At 37.4% G+C, this 25,291-nt stretch overlaps 1 protein-coding gene across 1 annotated transcript in view; it reads right to left on the bottom strand.

Moving 5' to 3' along the window:
* Window positions 1-25,291, bottom strand: part of MYO9A (myosin IXA) — a 253,788-nt gene that overhangs the window by 34,037 nt on the left and 194,460 nt on the right. The window contains exons 32-34 of the mRNA XM_011978611.1: window positions 24,140-24,187; window positions 12,952-13,063; window positions 10,214-10,275 (exon numbers count right to left, since the gene is read on the bottom strand). Of these exons, the coding sequence (XP_011834001.1) occupies window positions 10,214-10,275; window positions 12,952-13,063; window positions 24,140-24,187 (222 nt within the window). The remainder of the gene's footprint in view (window positions 1-10,213; window positions 10,276-12,951; window positions 13,064-24,139; window positions 24,188-25,291) is intronic.

Here is a 25,291-nt window from a genome sequence, read left to right on the forward strand (position 1 = left end):
CTCTTTTCCTAATTGAATACCCTTTATTTCTTTCTCTTGCCTGATTGCCCTGGCCAAAACTTCCAACACTATGTCGAAAAGGAGTGGTGAGAGAGGGCATCCCTGTCTTGTGCTGGTTTTCAAAGGGAATGCTTCCAGCTTTTGCCCATTCAGTATGATACTGGCTTTGTCATAAATAGCTCTTATTATTTTGAGATATGTTCCATCAATACCTAGTTTATTGAGAGTTTTTAGCATGAAGGGCTGTTGAATTTTGTCAAAGGCCTTTTCTGCATTTATTGAGATAATCATGTGGTTTTTGTCTTTGATTCTGTTTATGTGATGAATTACGTTTATTGATTTGCATATACTGAGCCAGCCTTGCATCCCAGGGATGAAGCCAACTTGATCATGGTGAGTAAGCTTTTTGATGTGCTGCTGGATTCAGCTTACCAGTATTTTATTGAGGATTTCTGCATCAATGTTCATCAGGGACACTGGTCTAAAATTCTCTTTTTCTTCTTGTGTCTCTGCCAGGCTTTGGTATCAGGATGATGCTGGTCTCATAAAATGAGTTAGGGAGGATTCCCTCTTTTTCTGTTGATTGGAACAGTTTCAGAAGGAATGGTACCAGCCCCTCTTTGTACCTCTGGTAGAATTTGGCTGTGAATCTGTCTGGTCTGGGACTTTTTTTGGTTGGTAGGCTATTAATGATTGCCTCAATTTCAGAGCCTGTTATTGGTCTATTCAGAGATTCAACTTTCTCCTGGTTTAGTCTTGGGAGGGTGCATGTATCCAGGAATTTGCCCATTTCTTCTAGATTTTCTAGTTTGTTTGCATAGAGGTGTTTATAGTATTCTCTGATGGTAGTCTGCACTCCTGTGGGGTCGGTGGTGATACCCCTTTATCATTTTTTATTGCGTCTATTTGATTCTTCTCCCTTTTCTTATTAGTCTTGCTAGCGATCTATCAATTTTGTTGATCTTTTCAAAAAATCAGCTCCTGGATTCACTGATTTTTTCAAGGGTTTTTTGTGTCTCTATCTCCTTCAGTTCTGCTCTGATATTAGTTATTTTTTTGCCTTCTGCTAGCTTTTGAATTTGTTTGCTCTTGCTTCTCTAGTTCTTTTAATTGTGATGTTAGGGTGTCAATTTTAGAATATTCCTGCTTTCTCTTGTGGGCATTTAGTGCTATAAATTTCCCTCTACATACTGCTTTAAATGTGTCTCAGAGATTCTGGTACATTGTGTCTTTGTTCTCATTGGTTTCAAAGAACACTTTTATTTCTTCCTTCATTTCGTTATTTACCCAGTAGTCATTCAGGAGTAGGTTGTTCCGTTTCCATGTAGTTGTGTGGTTTTGAGTGAGTTTCTTAATCCTGAGTTCTAATTTGATTGACAGTTCGTTGTGATTTCTGTTCTTTTACATTTGCTGAGGAGTGTTTGACTTCCAACTATGTGGTCAATTTTAGAATAAGTGCAATGTGGTGCTGAGAAGAATGTATATTCTGTTGATTTGGGGTGGAGAGTTCTGTAGATGTCTATTAGGTCCACTTGGTGCAGAGCTGAGTTCAAGTCCTGGATATTCTTTGTTAACCTTCTGTCTCGTTGATCTAATATTGACAGTGCGGTGTTAAAGTCTCCAATTATTATTGTGTGGGAGTCTAAGTCTCTTTGTAGGTCTCTTAGGACTTGCTTTATGAATCTGGGTGCTCTTGTATTGGGTGCATATATATTTAGGATAGTTAGCTCTCCTTGTTGAATTGATCCCTTTACCATTATGTAATGGCCTTCTTTGTCTCTTTTGATCTTTGTTGGCTTAAAGTCTGTTTTATCAGAGACTAGGATTGCAACCCCTGCCTTTTTTTTTTTTTTTTGCTTTCCATTTGCTTGGCAGATCTTCCTCCATCCCTTTATTTTGAGCCTATATGTGTCTCTGCACCTGAGATGGGTCTCCTGAATACAGCACACTGATGGGTCTTGACTCTTCATCCAATTTGCCATTCTGTGTCTTTTAATTGGGGCATTTAGCCCGTTTACATTTAAGGTTAATATTGTTATGTGTGAATTTGATCCTGTCATTATGATGTTAGTTGGTTATTTTGTCTGTTAATTGATGCAGTTTCTTCATAGCATTGATGGTCTTTATGGTTTGGCATGTTTTTACAGTGGCTGGTATCACTTATTCCTTTCCATGTTTAGTGCTTCCTTTAGGAGCTCTTCTAAGGCAGGCCTGGTGGTGACAAAATCCCTCAGCATTTGCTTGTCTGTAAAGGATTTTATTTCTCCTTCACTTTTGAATCTTAGTTCGGCTGGATATGAAATTCTGGGTTGAAAATTCTTTTCTTTAAGAATGTTGAATATGGGCCTCCACTCTCTTCTTTCTGGCTTGTAGGGTTTATGCTGAGAGATCTGCTGTTAGTCTGATGGGCTTCCCTTTGTGGGTAACCCAACCTTTCTCTCTGGCTGCCCTTAATACTCTTTCCTTCATTTCAACCTTGGTGAATCTGACAATTATGTGTCTTGGGGTTGCTCTTCTTGAGGAGTATCTTTGTGGTATTCTCCGTATTTCCTGAATTTGAATGTTGGCCTGCCTTGCTAGGATGGGGAAGTTCTCCTGGAAAACATTCTGAAGAGTGTTTTCCAACTTGGTTCCATTCTCCCCGTTGCTTTCAGTACACCAAACGTAGATTTGGTCTTTTCACATAGTCCCATATTTTTTGGAGGCTTTGTTCCTTTCTTTTCATTCTGTTTTCTCTAATCTTGTCTTCTCGCTTTATTTCATTAATTTGATCTGCAATCACTGATATCCTTTCTTCTACTTGATTGAATCAGTTATTGAAGCTTGTGCATGTGTCACAAAGTTCTTGTGCCATGGTTTTCAGCTCCATCAGGTCATTTAAGGTCTTTTCTACACTGTTTATTCTAGTTAGCCATTCGTCTAACCTTTTTTCAAGGTTTTTAGCTTCCTTGTGATGGGTTAGAACACGCTCCTTTAGCTCGGAGAATTTTGTTATTACTGACCTTCTGAAGTCTACTTCTGTCAACTTATGAAAGTCATTCTCCATCTAGCTTTGTTCTGTTGCTGGCAAGGAGCTGCAATCCTTTGGAAGAGAAGAGGCACTCTGGTTTTTAGAATTTTCAACTTTTCTACTCTGGTTTCTCCTCCTCTTTGTGGTTTTATCTGCCTTTGGTCTTTGATGTTGGTCATCTACTGATGGGGTTTTGGTGTGGATTTCGTTTTTGTTAATGTTGATGATATTCCTTTCCATTTGTTAGTTTTCCTTCTAACAGTCAGGTCCCTCAGCTACAGGTCTATTGGAGTTTGCTGGAGGTCCACTCCAGACCCTGTCTGCCTGGGTATCACCAGCAGAGGCTGCAGAACAGCAAATATTGCAGAACAGCAAATATTGCTGCCTAATCCTTCCTCTGGAAGCTTCGTCCCAGAGAGGCACCCACCTGTATGAAGTGTCTGTCGGCCCCTACTGGGAGGTGTGTCCCAGTTAGGCTACACAGGAGTCAGGGACCCACTTGAGGAGGCAGTCTGTCCGTTCTCAGAGCTCAAACACCATGCTGGGAGAACCACTGCTCTCTTCAGAGCAGTCAGACAGGAACGTTTAAGTCTGCAGAAGTTTCTGCTGCCATCTGTTTAGCTATGCCCTACCCACAGAGGTGGAGTCTAGAGGCAGTAGGCCTTGCTGAGCTGTGGAGGGCTCCACCTAGTTCGAGCTTCCTGGCCACTTTGTTTACCTACTCAAGCCTCAACAATGGCAGGCGCCCCTCCCCCTGCCAGGCTGCAGCCTCGTAGTTCTATCTCAGACTGCTGTGCTAGCAGTGAACAAGGCTCTGTGGGCGTGGGACCTGCCAAGCCAGGCACAGGAGAGAATCTCCTGGTCTGCCGGTTGCTAAGACTGTGCGAAAAAACACAGTATTTGGGCGGAAGTGTCCTGTTTTTCCAGGTACAGTCTGTCATGGCTTCCCTTGGCTAGGAAAGGGAAATCCCCTGACCCCTTGTGCTTCCTGGGTGAGGCGATGCCCTGCCCTGCTTCGGCTCGCCCTCTGTGGGCTGCACCCACTGAACAGCCAGTCCCAATGACAGGAACCAGGTACGTCAGTTGGAAATGCAGAAATCACCCATTGCATGAGTATCAATAGTTTAATCTCATTACTAGACTTTATTCCATTATATAAAGACAGTATATTTTGTTTATTCATTCTACTGCTAATAGACACGTTTCTTCTAAGTTTTGGTATGTTTCACATAATGTTCATATTGTGCTTTGGCACAAATACATATGTATATCTGTTGGGTGTATGTCTTGCAGGGGTATTGCTGAGTCATGAGAAATGCTTATGCTTAAAAGGTTTGATAGATACTACGAAATAATTTTTTTTTTTTGAGACGGAGTCTGGCTCTGTCGCCCAGGCTGGAGTGCAGTGGCGTGATCTCGGCTCACTGCAAGCTCCGCCTCCCGGGTTTACGCCATTCTCCTGCCTCAGCCTCCTGAGTAGCTGGGACTACAGGCGCCTGCCACCTCGCCCGGCTAGTTTTTTGTATTTTTTTTAGTAGAGACGGGGTTTCACCGTGTTAGCCAGGATGGTCTCGATCTGCTGACCTTGTGATCCGCCCGTCTCGGCCTCCCAAAGTGCTGGGATTACAGGCTTGAGCCACCGCACCCGGCCTATGACACATTCTTTTACCATTTCTCTGACAGAGTTTATAAAAAGATTTGTGTTATTTCTTCCTTAAATATGTGGAAGTATTCAAAGATGAAATCTGGGCCTGGAAATATCTTTGTGAGATTTTAAACTACAAATTCTATTTTAATAGATTTTAATCAGATTTCCTACTTCTTGAGTTAGTTTAACTGAGTTGTATTTTCAAAGGAGTTTGTCCAATTGATCTTAATTATCAAATTTATTGGTATCAATTTATCCATAACAGCCTTTTTTTTTTTTTTTTTTTCAAGAAGGAGTCCTGCTCTTTCGCCCAGGCTGGAGTGCAATGGCGCAATCTTGGCTCACTGCAACCTCTGCCTCCCAGGTTCAAGCGGTTCTCCTGCCTCAGCCTCCCTAGTAGCTGGGAGTACAGGCGCATGCCACCATGTCTGGCTAATTTTTTGTGTTTTAGTAGAGATGGGGTTTCACTGTGGTTAGCCAGGATGGTCTCGATCTCCTGACCCTGTGATCCACCCGCCTCGGGGTATCCTTTTAATCTGTGCAGTATCTGCAGTGATATCCACATTTTTATTCTTGATATTGACAATTGCTGCTTTTGAAAAAAAATTTTTTTTTTGATTATTCTTTCTTGTCTACTTATTTTTTTAATTCTTTTCCAGGAGCCAAAATTTGGCATTGTAGATTTTCCTCTACTGTACAAATGATCTCGATTTCATTTATTTCTTTATTATTGTCTTCCTTCCACTGTCTTGAGGTTTAATTAGATGGGTTTTTGGAGGTTTTTCCTACCTTCTTGAGATGAAAGTTAAGATCATTTCCAAACCTGCTCACTTTCTAATGTATACACTTAAAAGCTGTAAGTTTTTCTCTTGGGATAATTTTAACTGTACTCCATGTATTTTGTTATATCATACCCATTACCATTTAGTTCAAAATGTTTTTCCACTTTTATTGTAATTTAGAAATATGCTGCTTAATTTCTAAACATTTGAGAATTATCCACTTATCTTTTTGTTCATTTACAGCTCAATTCTACTGTGGTCAAAGAACATACTACTGATATTTTCAATCCATTGAAATTTACAGGGACTAGCTCCATGGTTCAGCACATGATTAATTTTATCAAATGTTTCACATGCACTGGAAAAGAATGTGCATTTAGCAGCTGTAGGACATAGAGTTTAATATATGCCAATTACATCAAATTTTTCTTATCACTTGTATCCTTCCTAATTTGTCTTCCAGATACTGAAACTAAATATTAGAGGCTTATAATGTTAGAATTTTTATATTTCCCTGATGGTTTGACCCTTCATTATGATACACCTTTATTTGAAGTGATGCTTCTTGCCTTAAAGTACACTTTATAACATCTTTCTATTGGTTATTCTTTGCATGCCATCTATTTCTATCCTGTTGCTTTCAATCTTTCTATAGTTTTATATTTAAGTATGTCTCTTATGAATATCATATCACTGAGATTTTTCAGTTGATTTTAAGTTTAGTCTCCTATTTGGAGCATTTACCCTTTTAACATTTAACGTGATCACCAATATATTTCAATCTATATCTGTCAATCTGCTATTTATTTTTTCTTTGTCAACCTGTTTTGTGTTTTTCTCTAATTTCTTACTTTCTTTTATAATACATTAATAAACTACTTTTGTTTTTCCACTTTATTGTCTTCATTAGTTTTTAAGTTATATATTCTTTTACTTGGTGGTTACTTTAGCAAATATTCACAAAATATTTAAGTCTAATATATTTCTAGCATGCTTACCAGTTTCCACATGACACAGAGACCTTAGAATATTTTGACTTCACTTAACCAACTGTTTTTGTGGTGTTGTCATGCATTTTAATTCTGTATACACTTTAAGCCCCACAAGACATTATGACTGTTTTCAGCCACTATACATTTATATTTATGCATATTATTTACTCTTTCTACTGCTCTTCATTCCTTCCTTATTTCTGTTTCCATCTGAGACCATTTTCCTTCTTTCTGGAGAACCTCCTTTAGTATTTCTTCTAGTGTAGATCTGCTGGTGACAAATTCTGGTGCAGGTCTGCTGCTGAGTTTCTGTTTGAAAATGTCTTCACAACACTTTCACTTTTGAAGGGTATTTTCACTGGGTACAGATATCTGGGTTGTCTTTATTTTTAAACTAAAAGATAACAAGTCACTGTTTTCTTGGCTTCCATCACTTCTGTCCAGAATTCAGTTGTCAATTGTCAAGCAATTTCATTGCTCCTTTAGATAATGCTTATTTCCTTCTGAACACTTTTAAGAATTTTGTTTGTTTGTTTGTTTGGAGCACTGTACACATCTAGGTGTAGTTTTCTCTATATTTGTCCCACTTTAGGTTAAAAGGTTTTTATGAACCTGTGACTTGCTGTGTTGGCCATTATCTCTTAAAATGTTGCTTCTGCCTTGTTCTCTCTACTTTTTTCCTAGACTCCAATTATATACATTTAAGAACCTTCATTCTTTCCCCTATGTCTCTCACATCTATTTCTGTATTTCTCCATTCTCTTTGCTCTCCATGCCTGGATATATCTACCAACCTATCTCTTTCGGTTCACCAAATTTCTCCTCTTTTTTTCTTGAGACAGGATTTCACTCTGTTACCAGGATGAAGTATAGTGGCATGCTCACAGCTCACTGAAGCCTCAACCTCCCAGGTTCAAGTGTTCCTCCTGCCGTGGTCTCCCTAGTAGCTAAGACTACAGGAATGTGCCAACATGCCCAACTGATTTTTGTATTTTTAGTAGAGACGGGGTTTCGTCGTGTTGCCCAAGCTGGTCTTAAACTCCTGGGCTCAGGTGATCCACCCAAGTTGGCCTCCCAAAGGGCTGAGATTACAGGCATAAGCCACCACGCCTGGCCCAAACTTCTCTTCTGCTATGACGATTAAACCTATATTTTCAGTTTATAATTTTAACTCCATTTTGCATTTCCGGAATTTCCATTTGATTCTTTAAAAATATATATTTAAATATATACAGTTATCCCTTGGAGAATGGTTCCAGGATACCCTCCCTGCCCCCCATGGATACCAAAATCCATGGATACGCAAGTCCTTCATATAAAATGGTGCTGTATCTGCATATAACAGATATACTTCCTCCTGTATACTTCAAGTCAGCCCTAGATTACTTATAATACCTAATATAATGCCTCACATTATTTTATTCTGTGGATTCAACGTAGTATTTAATACACAGAAAATTGAAGTTTTACTTTTTGGAACTGTGTGCAATATTTTTTCCCAATTACTGTTTTTTTTTTTTTGAGATGGAGTCTTGCTCTGTCACCCAGGCTGGAGTGCAGTGGCAGGATCTCAGCTCACTGCAACCACCTCCTAGGTTCAAGCGATTCTCCTGCCTCAGCCTCCTGAGTAGCTGGGATTATAGCTGTCCACAACTACACTCGGCTAATTTTTGTATTTTTTGTAGAGAGGGGGGGGTTTCTCTGTTGGCCAGGCTGGTCTTGAACTCCTGATCTCAGGTGATCTGTCCACCTCAACCTTCCAAAGTGCTGGGATTACAGGCAAGAGCCACCGTGTCCGGCCCCCAATTACTTTTGACTTGTAGTTGGTTAAATTCACAGATATGGAACCCATGGATACAGAGGGCCAACTGTATTTCAGTTCTTTGGCTAACTTCTCCATCTTTGTATCTATTATTTAAACATATTAATTAAAAATCCCTTAACATATGTATCTGGTAATTCACTAACTGGGTTATCTGTAAGTCTGTTGATATTGCCCACTAGTTTTTCTCTTAGTCTTATTTCTGTTTTTTTTTTGAGACGGAGTCTCGCTCTGTCACCCAGGCTGGAGTGCAGTGGCCGGATCTCAGCTCACGGCAAGCTCTGCTTCCTGGGTTTACGCCATTCTCCTGCCTCAGCCTCCCGAGTAGCTGGGATTATAGCTGTCCACAACCGCGCCCGGCTAGTTTTTTTTTTTTGTATTTTTTAGTAGAGACGGGGTTTCACCGTGTTAGCCAGGATGGTCTCAATCTCCTGACCTTGTGATCCGCCCGTCTCGGCCTCCCAAAGTGCTGGGATTACAGGCTTCAGCCACTGCGCCCGGCCCTAGTCTTATTTCTTTATGTCTGAGATTATATGGAAAAAAGTTACAAAGGCTCTGGATGATGTTATCTTTCTAGAGAGGCTTCACCCTATTCTTTCTGATGGGTGGCTTATTAGAAAAAGGAGCAGATCACCTTAATACACTCAAGGAGTGGCTCAAAGTTAGTTTGTAGTTTTTGTTAAGCTCAGTTTATCAGTAGTTTACCCCCATTCCTAGAGTGCACTTCTTCAGAGGTCTCATTGAGAGTCTACAGTATTGCCTAGGGCCCCTCTCTTCAAAAGGGGATACTGTAACTCTAATTTTTCTCTCCTTAGCATTGAGAGACTGCAGAAAACTTCAGTCTTCTTTTCTGACTAACGTCTTAGACTTTAAGAATTGAAAAAAGAAAATGCCTTGAGTGGAAAACCTCTGAGTTTCAGGTTGCCTTCTGCAGATGACTGGATCATGGTCCCTCAAGTCCTGTCAGTCCCAGATTTCAACTTTTGTCTCTAAAGTCCTATGAGATTGCTAAATGCTCCGCTGGCTTCTCTGAATCTTAAATGTGGCCTTCTGCCCAGAATATTGGTTTCTTGTCCTACAGCAAAAATTGAACAATTTCCACTAGAAGAAAAAGATCTCACAGATCTAGATTCACTACTCTGCATTCTCTTCTCTCTAAAATCTAGTCTCCTAAGGTACAATTTCCCTGGGCAGTTCCCTGATGCTTGCCAACAAACATTTTTAGTATCGGTCTGACACAAGCTACTTCATCTTAGCTGGAAGCAAATGTCTCACTCATATTCTTTGCATTTTAATTCCTGAATCAAATTTCTCTCTGTACTTTACCATGACTGGTCTACTGCAAACAACATGGACACACATTTATATTTCAGATTTACATGCTATTGTAACAACTGTCAGTATGTGATTAATGAACAAGAAAATGTTGTGATCATACATCAATAAAAGCCTGAATTTTTTAAAAAAGATTACTTCCTTGAAACATAAGGTATCAAACAGTATGTGTACAGTATATTTTAGATCTCTGTGTACCCAAGAGATATATGTAAAAACAACAACCATCCATGCTGGTGAATTTTGCTATTCATGTTTAAATCTGTTGATCTTTAATTGTAGCTTACTGCATTAAGGATAATTCCTAGGAAGATATATGAGTGTTTAAGGAAGTATGAAACCTCAATGCAGTGTTCTTCAAATTGTGGCTTATGAAATTAATTTAGTAACTCACATATAGTAATAGTAAAGTAATTCTATGAAAATCAATTTAGTTTCGTACATCTATCACCAAACATGTGAACTGGATCATGGCATAAAACATATTTCTTACTGTGATTTGTGGTCAAAAAGTTTAAAAACCACTTTTCCGTAAAACTACCAAAAAGGCCTTAATTTATTTCCATAAGGCACAAAAGACCAACAGGTCTGTTATCTATTACTGATAAGAAGATAATTTCTTACCTTTTTAGAGCACTTGGCTGTGGTTTTCAGACAGCATTTCTTATGGCAAGCATACTTGCATACTGAAAAATAGGTGAGGAATGCAACAGTTTTAGAAATCGGCACATCAATGATAAGAACTTATCAAGTATACTTTATTTTGGACTTACTATTTTTCTTTAAATGTCAGACTGCTGTAAGTAATATGACATACATACTTTGTACAATGGTATAATTAAAAAGAATTTTAGCCCATTCTATTTGGTATAATGACATTGAAAACATGATCAAAATTTCTAGCCACAGTCAACGAAAAAGCTTTTTGTTCTTTCAAAATTGCTCATCCTGCTCCTATGCTACACAGTACCACTCCCCAATAAATTCCAGCAGGATACTTATATTTGTGGTTTGATTCACAAATTAGTGTTCATGTTCCACCACATATATGCTCTACAACATACTAAAATCTCAGAAATGCCTAGTAAGAATCATTCCTATAGATAAGGAAGGCATTAATGTCAAAGACCCTTCCTGAAATGAAAGCAAATTGGGTAGCACAATAAGATATAAGAAAGGTCTTATTTATCATCTCTAAAGGTTCAGAACAGAGCTCTGAAGAACCAGAACATGAAGAATATTCAGCTGTGATTGGGAAGATGGGATAAAGAAAAGGTTCAGAGCTAAAATAATTTAGAGAAGTGGTGATAACCCAGGGTGGCTTGGCAGCTGGTGAACAGGAAGAGGCACATTAAGAGGAGGGTACTGAGAACACAGCTGCTTATTCATTTTGCTATACCAGCTCTGGCTTCTGTGTACCAATACCTGAATATCCTTTCTTGAGCTTGTAAAATATAACTTGTAGGCTTCTGAAGGCCAAGATCAAGTAAGGGAGGCCATGTCACTGTACTGGTGAAATCATCAGGATAACAACAAAGAAAGTTAGCTAAATCTATTAAAAAATCAAATCAGGACAGGCACAGTGGCTCATGCCTATAATCCCAGCACTTTGGGAGGTCGAGGTGGGTGGATCACTTGAGGTCAGGAGTTCCAGACCAGCCTGACCAACATGGTAAAACCCTGTCTCTACTAAAAATACAAAAATTAGCTGGGCGTGGTGGTGGGTGCCTGTAATCCCAGCTACTCGGGAGGCTGAGGCAGGACAAGCACTTAAACCTGGGAGGCGAAGGTTGCAGTGAGCTGAGATTGTGCCACTGCACTCTAGCCTGGGCAACAAAGTTAGACTCCATCTCAAAAAAAAAAAAAAAATCAAACCAACCCAACAGTCATAAAAAAGAAAATCATTTAAATTTTTAGCTTTAAGTTACAGAAGAAACTAAACCTACAAGAATCATAGTTACACTAAAGAGTCAAATACATTTCAAACTACTTCCTATTTTCAGACTCATTATGATTTTTTAGACTACTGATAATAAAACCAAAGCAAAACTGCTGTTGAACCATGGAATAAGTAAATATATAGTAATAGTGGCAATTTTTCTGTGGCAAACTGCTGTCATACCGGATCTGGTCCTTTCCTGGTATTTGCTTCATTCAATTTTAGCCCACTAGTAAAAGCGAAGCTTCACAGAACTAATAATAGCACCAGAGCAGATGTATAAAATGAGTGGAGGCTAAAGGTCCACTGTGAGCCAGAACCAAGTTGATTTACAAAGAATCTCTACTCACATTTTAGGATTTATATATTTGTATATATATTTATACATATATTTATACGTGAAATAATATATATTATATATTTATATATTTTATATATTTATATTTTTCTATTGTAATCTGCTAAAAGGATTACAGTAGGAAAAGTACCTTTCTGACTATAATCTAAGAATTTATTCATTTATCCATCCATCCATCCATCTATAGGTCTATCTAACCAACAAATATTTATTAAAACTTACTATGTGCCATCATTGTTTTAGGTACTGATGATATATATTTTTAAAAAAAGACAAATAAGTTTCCTGACCTATAGAGCATATATTTTAGAGGCATAGACTGAAAAACAAGAAAACAAATACTTAATGTAATTTTGGGTGGTAATGAGTTCTATGAAGACTATTAAGTCTGAGTAAAAGAATAGAGAATTTTGGGGGGTGGGGAGTGGGCGCAGTGGCTCACACCTGTAATCCCAGCACTTTAGGAGGACAAGGCGGGTGGATCACCTGAGGTCAGGAGTTCGAGACCAGCCTGGCCAACATGGCAAAACCTTGTCTCTACTAAAAACACAAAAATTAGCTAGGCGTGGTGGTATGTGCCTGTAATTCCAGCTACTTGGGAGGCTGAGGCAGGGAGAATCGCTTGAACCCGGGAAGCAGAGGTTGCAGTGAGCTGAGATTATGCCACTGCACTCCAGCCTGGGCGATGGAGCAACATCATCTCAAAAAAAAAGAATAGAGAATTTGGGGACAGGGTAGCATTTAAACTGGGGGTAGAAAAGAGAGCTCTCTGAGAAGGTGAGATTTGAGTGTAGGCATGAAGTAACTGAAATATGAAGTCATACTAAAATCTGGGAGAAGACCATTTTAGACAGAGTGAATTACATGTACAAGGCTCTCAGTGATCAAATAACATCAAAATGTCTGGTTTAGATACAAAGAATAGGTGAAGAGAGTATAGCAAGAGATGAGGCTAAAAATTTAGGTAGTGTAAATAACTCCTTTATGCTAAAGGAGAATAAGACAACTCAAGGAAGTAGAAATGTCAGTGGTTAAAAATATTCCTCAAAGATCTCTCATACTTACATTTGCAAACAGAGGCTCGGTCCATTATCCATATCAAAGAAGAACAGTATTCACAGTATGTAGGGATGCTATATTGGGTGGCTTTAAAGATGTGACCATTGTGTTCTTCCACCTGAATGAGAAAATTTAGCTACTTATATTAAAGCCAAAACAGTAAATGCTGCCCTAACATGGTGGGAAATCCTTCAATCTCTTGTTAAGTCTTCACTAGGCACTAATTCTAGAGGGACAAGTATGATCTTTTGAGAAATAACATAAAAATAAAATATATTTTTCCTGCTTTCCAAAAGCTAACAATCTAGATAAACATGACCAAATTATATGAAAAACAGAAAGCAACACAACAGACATATGACAGCTATCTTGTATGACTCTAATGTTACATTAAAAGCAGCAGTTCTCAAAGTATGTTTTCTTTTTTTGACTTTTTTGTTTTTTTCATTTTTTTTTTTTTGAGACTTAGTCTTGCTATGTTACCCAGGCTGGAGTGCAGTGGCGCTATCAGCTCACTGCAGCCTCCGCCTCCCGGGTTCAGGCAATTCTCCTGCTTTTGCCTCCCAAATAGCTGGGATTATAGGCACCTGCCACTGTGTCTGGATAGTTTATATAAACACTGGATTTTTTTATTAGTGACAGTGTTTCACCATGTTGGCCAGGCTGGTCTTGAACTCCTGATCTCAAGTTATCCGACTGCCTCAGACTCCCAAAGTGCTGGGATTATCGGCGTGAACCACTGCTCCCAGCTAAAATATATATATTTTTTGTAATCTCAGGAAATTTTTACAGTTGAAAATTACTGATGGCCTCAGAGAGCTTTTGTTTACATGAGTTACATCTGTTGATATTTACTATGCTAGCAATTAAAGCTGAAAAAAATTTAAAGTATATATACATTAATTTATTTTAAATTAACAATAAAGGTACTACACATGAACATAGCATTTTAATTAAAAACAACTATATCTTTAAAGTAAAAAAAAAAATTAGTGGCAAAAGGGGTATTGTTTTACATTTCTGTAAATTTCTTTAACGTCTGAATTAATAAAAGACACCTGGATTCTCACATCTACTTCTGCACTCAATCTGTTGCAATATGCAGTTCAGTTTGCAATATGCAGTTCAGTTTGCAATATGCAGTTCAGTTTGAAATATACGAAGAAAATCTAGCTTAATACAGATATGAAAGTGGAAAATGAAGGAATATATTTTTAATTAAAATTTTTTTATTTGTATAAATGTATGTGGTACAAATGTAATTTTGTTACATGCATAGGTTGCATAGTGGTGAAGTCAGGGCTTTTAGGGTATCAACCACTCAAATAACGTATATTGTACCCATTAAGTAATCTCTCATCAGCCATCCCCTTCCCAACCCCCCTCACTCTTCTGAGTCAGTGGAGTAATATTTTAACAGTCCTTTCAGATAGTAATACGGCACCAAAACTTTACAAATGGTAACTTAAAAGTTAAGTAAAAAACCATAACCAATGAACCCTTCATGTCCTATGACAGTAAAATCTATTGTTTTGGACTTAATTAAAATTTAAAACTTCAACCTTCAAAGACATCATTAAGAAAAAAAGATAAACCACAGACTCAGAGAAAACATTTGCAAATCATATATCTGATAAATGACTTCTACTCAGAATATATAAAGAAATGTTACAACCCAATAATAAGGCAATCTAACTCAAAAATGGGCAAAATACTGAATAGATGATTCATCAAAGAAGCAGTTCAAATGGCCAATGGGCACATGAAAAGATGTTCAACATCATTAGTTATCAAAGAAATGCAAACTAAAACCACAATGAGATGCTACTTCATACCTACCAGAATGGCTATAACAAAAAAGGTAGATAATAGCAAATGTTGGTAACAATGTAGACAGACTACAACCCTCAGGTACTGCAGGTGGGATTGTAAAGTAGTTCAGTCACTTGGAAAACAGCATGGAAGTTTCTGAAAACTGGAAGCATAGAGTTGCCATTTGACCCAGAAATTCCACTCTCAGGTTTATACACAAGATAACTGAAAATGTATGTCCACAAAAAAACCTGTACGCAACTGTTCATAGTGGCATTACTCATGGTAGCCAAAAATACAAAGCAACTCAGATGTCTACCAACTGATAAAAAAGATAAATAAAACGTGACATATCCATGCAATGGAATTCTATTTAGCATTAAAGAAGACTTAACTATGATAAACACAATGATACAGATGAACTTCAAAAACATTATGCTAAAAAGCCACATGCAAAAACCACAGTGTATGATTCTATTTACATGAAATATCCAGAAAAGGCAAGACTATAGAAACAGAGAGTAGTAGTGCCTGAGGCTAGTAAAGAGCAGTGATTGTAAACTGGCATGAAAATCCTTTTGGGATTTTTCTAAAATTGGATTGAGATGACGGGAAAACTGTGAATTTACTGAAATCACTGAATTGTACACACAAAAAGGGATAAATCTGTGTTAAGTAAATTTACCTCAAGAAAGCTGGTTTACAATACCAACTGGTCTATTTTGTATTTGGACATTTTACCTATACATGATTTTATAGTGGTACGTGTTGATCATTTGGAATATACTGATTCACTAAATTAAACTTCCAAATGTTGACACATTTCATTATACACTAGTAGAAAGTCATAGTCCTTAACTTTATCACTGACCTCATTAGAAAACTTGGCAGACACAAGTTTTCCAAAACTTGATTTTTTGCTTGAATTCACAAGTTTCATCACTGGTAATAAGTATCGTCAGCTGTTTTCCTTGAAGTGACAGGATAACTGCTCATGCCAAAATCTTAATGAATAGTTTAAGTAAAAATAATGTTCTATGAAAAAAGTGGCTAGAAACATGTTGCCACAAAAACTTGTTCATGAATTCTCATGGAAGCATTATTCAAACAAAAAGCAGAAACAACTGAAATATCCTTCAATTAATAAACAGATATATAAAATGTTATATATGCATACAACAGAATGTTTAGCCTTACAAAGGAATGATGTACTGACACATGTTACAACACGGATGAACCTTGAAAACATTATGCTAAGTGAGAGAAGGCAGACACAAAAGGCCATATATATGATTTTTTAAGTCAATATGAAATGTTCAGAATAGGCAAATCCATAGGGACAGAAAGTAGCTGGTGGTTGTGAGGGGCTAGGAGGAAGAGAGAAGAGGGATTGAGTGAGTGTTCAGAAAGTACAGTTTCTTTTTGGGATAATGTTCTCAAACTATAAAGTGGTAATGATTGCTTAACATAGTGAATACACTAAAACCCACTAAATTGTACACACTTTACATAGTCAAAATGGCTAAATGGTTAAATTTTCTTATATGAATTTATCTCAATTTTAAAAAATGCTACTAGATCAGCCTGCAATCTAATTGTACAAGTAATTTCTTGAGACAACCATCATATTGTGGTTTTGCATCTTTCCCATTTCATTACACAGAATATTAAAGAGATGTGAATTCAAGAATCAAAATTTGATGCAATTAACATTTTAATTATTTCACCTTCTTAAGTAAAGCTTCTCTATTTTTCTTAAACTATGAGTGTGTGACTGTAAAAAATTATAACGCCCATTAACAAAGTTTGCAGGCACTGCCTTGATTCATGTTGACGGCAGTTTTACCCATGTTTGCTTTTGTGTCAACTCAATGAAAAAGGAAAATGATGTTTTATTATTATGAAAACAGTTGTGATACCATAAAATCCCTAAAAGTCTACCAGAAACTACTGTAGACCGCACTTTGAAACACTGGATCATATATAAACTAGACATAGTCTCGAGTTTATACAGACGATATATGTTTATTAATGATCTAGTACAAAAGGATATACATGATACTGTTAACTATAGTGATTATCCGAGCTGAGATAAAACATTCAATAGTAAGTGTAACATGACTGGGCGTGGTGGTGTGTGCCTGTAGTCTGAGCTACTACGGAGGGTAAGGTGGGAGGATCACTTGAGCTCAGGAGTTTGAGGTTGGTCTGGACAACACAGTGAAACCCCATCTCTTAAATAAATAAATGTATGTATGTAACATGAAGATTTTTTTTAAAACCTATATATGAAACACTTTAAAACCCTCTTGAAGGACACAAAAATAGACTTAATCAGAGGAAAATATTCAAAATAATGAAGATGTCAGTTCTCTCTACATTAATTTATAAATATAAGGTAATAGAAATAGAAGTACTAATAGATCTTTTTTCTGCTCAAACTAGACAATCAAATAGTTGGAATGGCTCACGACTATTTGGATCAACTAACGAAACAGGATAAAAAAGATCCAAGCAGGCCGGGCGCAGTGGCTCACTTGGGAGGTCGAGGTGGGTGGATCACAAGGTCAGGAATTTGAGACCAGCCTGACCAACATGGTGAAACTCCGTCTCTACTAAAAATACAAAAATTAGCCGGGCGTGGTGGCACACACCTGTGGTCCCAGCTACTCAGGAGGCTGAGGCAGGAGAATCGCTTGAACCCGGGAGGCGGAAGTCGTGGTGAGCTGAGATCGCACCACTGCACTCCAGCCTTGGTGACAGAGCGAGATTCTGTATCAAAAAAAAAAAAAAAAAAAATCCAAGCATAATGGGAAATTTAGAATATAAAAAAGGTGACATCTCAAAGTTGATGAGTAAAGATGAACTTTAAAATAAATGATGTTGTCGTGCGTGGTGGCTCAAGCACTTTGGGAGGCTGAGACGGGCGGATCACGAGGTCAGGCGATCGAGACCATCCTGGCTAACACGGTGAAACCCCGTCTCTACAAAAAAATACAAAAAAACTAGCCGGTGAGGTGGCGGGCACCTGTAGTCCCAGCTACTGGGGAGGCTGAGGCAGGAGAATGGCGTAAATCCGGGAGGCGGAGCTCGCAGTGAGCTGAGATCTGGCCACTGCACTCCAGCCTGGGCGACAGCAAGACTCCATCTCAAAAAAATAAAAAATAAAAAAATAAAATAAAATAAATGATGTTGGTAGCCACTGATAAGAGGCAAAATTAGATTCATATCTTACACTGTACTCCAGGACAATTCCATAAAGACTGGAATTTAAAAGTAAAAAATGTGACCACTAAAAGAAAACACTGAGAATTCCTTTATAACCCTGTAGTGACGAAAGTCTTAACTATGACTCAAAATTCAGAAGCTATGAAAAAAAAAGATTCATAAGTTTAATTTCTTAAAAATCTTCCACATGGCAAAAAAATATAATAAGCCAAGTGAAAAGACTGACAAACCAGGAAAACATACTTTGAACTTATATTACGAAGGGTAATCTCTCTAATGCACAGAGCTGCTACAAATTGAGATGGAAAAGACCAAAACCAAAAGAAAAATGGGTAATGAACAAAAACATACAGACTGCAGTTAAAAAAAAAAAAAAAAGTAAATGGTACTTAAGCATAAGAAAAGATACTCAATCTCACTGATAGTATGAGAAAAGCAAATAAAAACTGTGTAGAGGTACAAACTACAAAATGAGACTACCTCTATTACAGAGAAATGAAGCAATATTTATGAAAATAAATGCATTCACCCTATGACCCAGTAATTTCAATTCTAGGAGTCCATCACAAACACATACACACATGGTTATTCATTGTGTCACTCTTTGTAATGGCAGAAGACTAGAAGCAGCCTAATAGTACAGTAAGGAATGGTAGCCAGTTGTGAAATAGATTTCTGTGTATAGCTATTGTATTAGTTTTCTATTGCTGCTGCCACAAATTACCATAAATTCAGTGGCTTAAAATAACACCTATCATTTGTTATCTCACAGTTCAGTAAGCTAGAAGTCTGACACGTCTCAGAGTCAGAGACTTTTAGTCTCACCAAGCTAAAATCAGATATCGACAAGGGTGTGTGCCCTTCTGGATGCTCTGCGGAACAATCTGCTTCCAATTTCATTCAGGTTGTTGGTAGAATTCAGTTCCATGTGGTTGTTGGACTGAGGTCCTATTTCCTTGCTATTAGCTGGTAGTTTTTCTCAGCGTCTAGAGGCCACTCACATTCCCTTGCTCAACACCCTCCTTTCTCCATCTTCATAGACAGCAAAAGAGGATTGAGTCCTTCTCATGCTCGTATTTCTCTGACGACTTCTACCTATGTCTCCCACATCGTCTTCTACCTCATCTCTCTGACTGACTCTTCTGCCTTCTTCAGCTTTTAAGGGCCTATGTGGTTACATTGGGCTCATCTGCATAATCCAAAATAAACTGTTATGTTAAAGTGAGTTAATTAGCAATCTTAATTCTATTTGCGAAGTCCCTTCGCAGCAGTACCCAGATTATGTGTGAATGAATAACCAGGTGACAAGAACCTTGGAGGGAACATCTTTAGAATTCTGTCTACCATAGATAGAGAAGGGTCTTCTGAATACATTGTTCAATGATAAAACCAAGGCACAAAAGAATACTATGCTGTTACTATATAACATGCTATGTTTTATGTGAGAAAGTTTATACTGGAGAAAGAAACGCTAGAAAGTTAAATAACAAACAAAAATTTACCACTAGAAGACAAAGGTTGTGGATTGGAGTTAGACTTCTCAGTATATATAATTTTTAAAAAGTTTGAATGGTAAAAATATATCTATTAGAAAAAACACTGTAAAAATAAATTATATCAGTGCAGGCTAAGGAATTCTTCTTTTATTCAATAGTTTTACTCTCATTTAGTTTGATGCTCTATCACAAATTTGTCCAGTGGGACTTCCTTTGAGCTAAATAAATAAAAAGGGAATGCTTGTCTTTAGAGCAAAAATTCAACTAATAAATGTAGAATGAATGATGGAATTTTAAAAAAATCACTATTGAGCAACCATCACAGCAATTGATTCGGTCAAGAATCATCAAGGAATAACAACACTAGTAAGAGTTTGAGGAATAAAAGGATATTTATTTACATGGTCTGAAGTATATCCCCAGAAGGTAATAATTATAAGGGAAAATAGTAACTTTGCTGAGTTTTGTGAAATACCCTTGCAGATATCAACCACAATAGGACAAAGAGACATCATATATCTCCTGATATCACACAATGAAAAATCATGGCATTTCTTCTGTGGTGTTTCATGCCAAAAATATGTAACCTGAATCTAATCATGAGGAAATATAAGACAAACTCAAATGGAAAAACATGTTATAAAATAACTGACCTATGTTCTTCAACAATGCCAATGTCATGGAAACTAAAAAGGCTAAGGAACTGTTCTTGATTAAAAGAGATTAAAAAGGCATAACAAGTGTAACAAATTTCTTGTTATAAAGGAATGATACTGGGGCAAATGGTGGAATCTAAATAAATCTGGGTTAAGGGATACAGTTTATTTGTACTTCTCTTGCAACTTTTCTGTAACGCTGCAATTATATTTTGTCAAACAAAAAGAAGGGGAGAGGAGGGAAGGGAAGGAAGGTAAAACCAAAATGAAACAAAAAGAACTGATCCAGGACAGTGAGACGATTATGGCTGCTAGAACAAGTTGATAGAGAGTAGTGAAAAATAAGGCTGGACAGCAGTGTAGCGGGGACCATGAAAGCCTTTCAAGTCATTCAACATTTACTCATTCAACTAAACATTTATAAATGCTTACTATGTGTCAGGAACTGGCATGAACCAGTTGTTGTGGAAAAGAAGGCTAACTGCCTACTAACATCCATTCTTTCTTTCTTCCTTAAATACAGATTTCCCAAGCCCTATCTGGGCACGTGATAATCTATCTAAACTTTACTTCTCAGCTTCTTTTGCATCTATAAATGGCTGCATAAGTAGCTCTGAATAATGAAATGTGAACATAGGTGATGAGTGACACTTTCAAGTGATGCCTAACATTATGGGCTCTCTTGTCCTTTTTACTGTCCTGCAAGCTAAGATGGTTATCAAGAAATTGAGACCTGAAGCAGTGATTTTGAAAGTATGTATTATTTTCACGGTAAAAGTGGTAAAAAAAAAAAAAAAAAAAAAAAAAAAAAAGGTGGTAAAAGTTCCAAAGCACAGTGGAAGCACAAAGAAAGGAGCAATTAAATGGTTCCATAGGAAAAAAGGTTTCATAGAGGAGGGAATGCTTGAGATGAACACAAAGAACTGAGCAAACACATTAAAAAAAAAATGATATATTTAGGGAATAGTAATTGTTTCTATTTAAGCTGGAATATGCAAAATATTTAAGCTGGAAAATATGCAAAAATAGCTTTTAAGACTTTTTAGAGTCATGTGTATATAGGGGCATACATGTACATATATATTTGATAAAATAAAAGTAATTTAAGAGATTTGGTACTGATATAAGAATAAACACATTAATGAATAAAAAGAGAGACTAAAAAATTAAATCCAAATACATTAAGATGTGAGTATACAGTTGTCTCTCAGAAGCTGTGGGGAATTAGTTCCAGCAACCCCCTGCAGATACCAAACTGTAGATGCTGAAGTCCCTTATATAAAATGGCATAGTATTTGCATATTATTTAGACATATCTGCACATCCTTCCATATACTTTATATCTAGATTACTTACAATGCCTAATACAATGCCTATACATCATTTCATTTCTGTGGATTCACTCAATGGACAGCAAATTCAAGTTTGCTTTTTGGAACTTTGTGGAATTTCTTTTTCTAAGTATTTTGGATTCATTGTTGGTTGAACCCATGGATGTGCTGGACCAACTGTACTATAAAAATGGCATTTCAAACCAGTGAAAAAGAAATATATCATTAAACAGTGGGCAGACAACTGATATACTATTATACTATTAAAGAAAAAAAGCATGATCCCTTGGTGCCTTGGTCCATAACTCGATCTTGAGACTAAAATAAATTCAAGAATTATTAAATATTTTTGTAGGAAAAAAATGAAATAATAAACATACTAGGCCAGGTGTGGTGGCTCAAGCCTGTAATCCCAGCACTATGGGAGGCTGGGGCACGAGAATCACGTGAGCCCAGGAATTTGAGACCAGACTGGGCAACATGGTGAGACCCTATCTCTACAAAAAATGAAAAAACATTTAGCTAGGCATGATAGATGTGTGTGTGGTCCCAGCCACCCAGGAGGCTAAGATGGGAGGACTGCTTGAGCCCAAGAGGTTGAGGCTGCAGTGAGATGTCATCACGCTGCTGCACTTCAGGTTGGGCAACAGAGCAAGACCTAGTCTTAAAAAAAGAAAAAAAGAAAGAAAGAAAATGTACTGGAAAAAAGGTATAAATTGACAGGTATGGTGGCTCACACCACCCAGTACTTTGGGAGGTTGAGGTAGGTGGACTGCTTGAGCCCAGGAGTTTGAGACCAGCCTGGGCACCATGGTGAAACCCCATCTCTACAAAAAAATACAATAAAGTTAGCTAGGCATGGTGGTGCACTACTTGGGACACTGAGGTGGGAGGGTCACTTGAGCCTGGCTAGGTTGTGAGGCTTCAGTGAGCCGTCATCGTACCACTGCACTCCAGCTTAGGTAACAAGAGTGAGATCCTGTCTCAAAAAGAAGAAAGAAACAAGAAAGGTATGGAAAAAAGTAAAAAAATAAAAAAAATAAAAAAAATAAAAAATTATGTAAATAATTTATCTAAGGACAAAAAACCCCAGTAGCATAAAAAATTTAAAGAAATTAAAATGAGTAATAAATAAATCTACTATAAACAAAGTAACAACATAATTCCACTCAGAATATCCTGAAAACAGAGGAGGAATATATGTGTAATATGTATGTGTATAAAATATATATAATCATTTATATATAAATGATTTTATAGGGACACTGTATTTCTGGAATACCACCAAAAAACTGGTAACAGTATCTCTGGGAAGAAGGGCTAGGGAAGAGGTCTACTTTATAATGTATATAATTTTAAATTATGTTTATGTGACTTTCTCAATTGAAAAAACTTTAGTTCAAAATTTTAAAAAATTATGCTGATAAAACAGAACTAGACCAAGAATGTCATTAATCCTGATTGACACCATCGCCTGTATCAAACCATACTGGCACAAGAAGATTGGCAGTCATTTTTTTTCTTAAGAAATTAAGTAAATAATCAACTAACTTAAAAAAAACCAAGGGGGGAAGGAAAAAAAATACCTCAACTCACGGTTCATCCATCCTAGTTTCATAATATGGCCTTATTCTATGTTATCTCAAATATTCCCAGATAATAACATCTTCTCTCACAGATACTCCTCTAATTATAAATCACACAAACATTATTTTCCTCTACTAAACTCTAACATTAAAGTTGTTTTCATTAAAATTTTCATTAAAAATTATTCTGTAGGCAGAAGAGAGGACTTGAAATGTTCCCAACACACAGAAATGATGCTCAAGGTGATATGTTACCCAAATACCCTGACTTGATCATTATACATTTTATTCATGTAACAAATACTCACATGTACCCCTAAAATATGTAAAATATGTCAATTTAAAAATTACTTCATTCTGAATGGATATAATATAAACCCCTGACCAAAAGGAACACAAAGCAAAGTAAGTATTTTTCCTATCTCTGTATCCAATCTGTCTAGTTCCTCTTCATAGAAATAATCACTGCTATCAGTATACTCCCAGATATTTTATATGTGTGTATATGTCTGTGTGTGACTGCAGATACTAAAATTTTTAAAAACATATGCAAATAGCAGCTTTCTATACAGTGTTTAGCTCTTGTACTTTTTTTTCTCTTTCTTTTTTTGAGACAGAGTCTCACTCTGTCACCCAGGCTGGAGTGCAGTGGCACAATCTCGGCTCACTGCAACCTCTGCCTCCCGGGTTTAAGTGATTCTCCTGTCTCAGCCTCCCGAGTAGCTGGGATTACAGGCACCCACTACCACACCTGGCTAATTTTTTTTTGTATTTTTAGTAGAGATGGGGTTTCACCATGTTGGCCAGGCTGGTCTCGAACTCCTGACCTCAGGTGATTCACCTGCCTCAGCCTCCCAAAGTGCTGGGATTACAAGCTTGAGCTACCGCGCCTGGCCAGCTATCATTGATAACAAGTCCAGTCACATCTAATCATTCTAAATTTTTGTAAAGGTATAAATATGATTATTGCCTAGGTACCTGATAAACTTATTTCATAAATATATCCACATAAATATTGTATGATATACCTCAGACAACTGATCTGAAAATTACTTTTTTAATTTAAAAAACAGATTATAACTTACCAAATCCGTTTCTTTTTTCCTTCTTTTCTTTCTTTCTGTTTTTGGCACCTGACAGGGGGACAGGAGAAATACAGAAATTGTGATAACAAAGACTAACATACTTTCTTACTTCATTGCAAATGTTGAGGTACTTGCTCAACAGGTAACACAATAGTTATTTCTTTATTCTCCAAGAGGTACTGTGCAGTGCTAATAAGCAAATGTGAGAAAAAATTTAAAATCTGATAAAACATAATTGCCAATAACAGCAACAGAACGGAAGGACACTTTAGAGATTATTCTTTTTTAAACCTCAGTTCTGCCCAGAAGCCACCACCATATTAATTTAAATGATTATTTTATTTTATAAATAAATTATTTTATTATTTAATCATTAATTAATTGATCATTAATTGATTTTTTTTTTTTGAGACGGAGTCTTGCTCTGTCGCCCAGGTTGGAGTGCAATGGTGCAGTCTAGGCTCTCTGCTTCCCAGATTCAGGTGATTCTCCTGCCTCAGCCTCCCGAGTAGCTGGGATTACAGGCACACACTACCACACCTGGCTATTTTTATATTTTTTGTAGAGACGGGGTTTCACCATGTTGGCCCGGCTGGTCTCAAACCCCTGACCTCGTGATCCACCTGCTCGGCCTCCCAAAGTGCTGGGATTACAAGCTTGAGCCACCACGCCCAGCTGATTTTTTTCTTTTCGTTTTTTTTTTTTTTTTGAGACGGAGTCTTGCTCTGTTGCCCAGGCTGGAGGGCAGTGGTGCAATCTTGGCTCACCACAACCTCTGCCTCCCGAGTTCAAGCAATTCTCCTGCCTCAGTCTCCCGAGTAGCTGGGACTACAGGTGCGCACCACCACACCTGGCTAATTTTTGTATTTTTAGTAGAGACAGGGTTTCACTATGTTGGCCAGTCTGATCTTGAACTCCTGACCTTGTGATCTCCCCGCCTCAGCCTCCCAAAATGCTGGGATTACAGGCGTGAGCCACTGCGCTCAGCCGATTGTTTTAAAGATTTTACTTCCCATATTTTAGCTCTAGAAAACTACCATGGAGCTAAATATATATACAAAAAGGTAACCTTTGGGACATGGAAAAACTCTTTTACATATGACATTTCCTGATAACCATAGTACAGAACAATCTTTTTTTTTTTTTTTTTTT

This window comes from Mandrillus leucophaeus, unplaced genomic scaffold (assembly GCF_000951045.1).
Source record: "Mandrillus leucophaeus isolate KB7577 unplaced genomic scaffold, Mleu.le_1.0 Scaffold197, whole genome shotgun sequence".
Lineage (NCBI taxonomy): Eukaryota > Metazoa > Chordata > Mammalia > Primates > Cercopithecidae > Mandrillus > Mandrillus leucophaeus.